This window comes from Eimeria tenella, genomic scaffold, assembly GCF_000499545.2.
Source record: "Eimeria tenella Houghton genomic scaffold, Eth_scaff2907, whole genome shotgun sequence".
In the NCBI taxonomy this organism is placed as follows: domain Eukaryota; phylum Apicomplexa; class Conoidasida; order Eucoccidiorida; family Eimeriidae; genus Eimeria; species Eimeria tenella.
This window is the reverse complement of record NW_013542783.1, coordinates 1,873-2,371: the sequence shown is the minus strand read 5'-3', so window position 1 is coordinate 2,371 and position 499 is coordinate 1,873. Positions and strand designations below refer to the sequence as shown.

Below are 499 nucleotides of genomic sequence, written 5' to 3'. Positions count from 1 at the left end.
CACCCGCCATGAAAGCAGCAGCTGCAGCAGCAGCAGCAATTGCTGCTGCTGCAGCAGCAGTTGCTGCTGCTGCAGCAGCAGTTGCTGCTGCTGCTGCAGCAGCAGCAAGTTAAAGGTACATATGATCGTTTTCCGACCCTTTGACAGCAAAGCGGTCGTTCCACGGCGGCCGGTTGTCTATGCTGGATCTTTGCTGTTGCTGCTGCTGCTGCTGCAGCTGCTGCTGCATGCGCAGCAGCTGCTGGTTGTCGAGGGCGCAGGCCTTGAGGTCTGCTGCGATGAGCTCTAGCTGCCTTTGGAAAGCCTGGTCCTGCTGCAGCGCATCTGCTGCTGCTCCATTCCCTGCTGCTGCTGCTGCTGCTGCAGTGGCTTCCCGCAGCGAGGGCTGCAGCAGATGCTGCAGCTCTGCAGTCTTGTTGTGGTGTATGTTGAGGTTGCCGTTTGCTGCGCCTGCTGCTGCTGCTGCTCCTGCTGCAGGCGGCAGCTTTGCTGCAGCAGC

At 60.3% G+C, this 499-nt stretch overlaps 1 protein-coding gene across 1 annotated transcript in view; it reads right to left on the bottom strand.

Annotated features, from left to right (window-relative positions):
* Positions 1-109: 109 nt before the first annotated feature.
* The window catches only part of ETH_00039885 (uncharacterized protein), a gene marked incomplete at both ends in the record, with an annotated part of 1,390 nt that continues 1,000 nt past the window's right edge, over positions 110-499 (bottom strand). Inside the window, one exon of the mRNA XM_013375612.1 lies at positions 110-499. Within this exon, the coding sequence (XP_013231066.1) occupies positions 110-499 (390 nt within the window).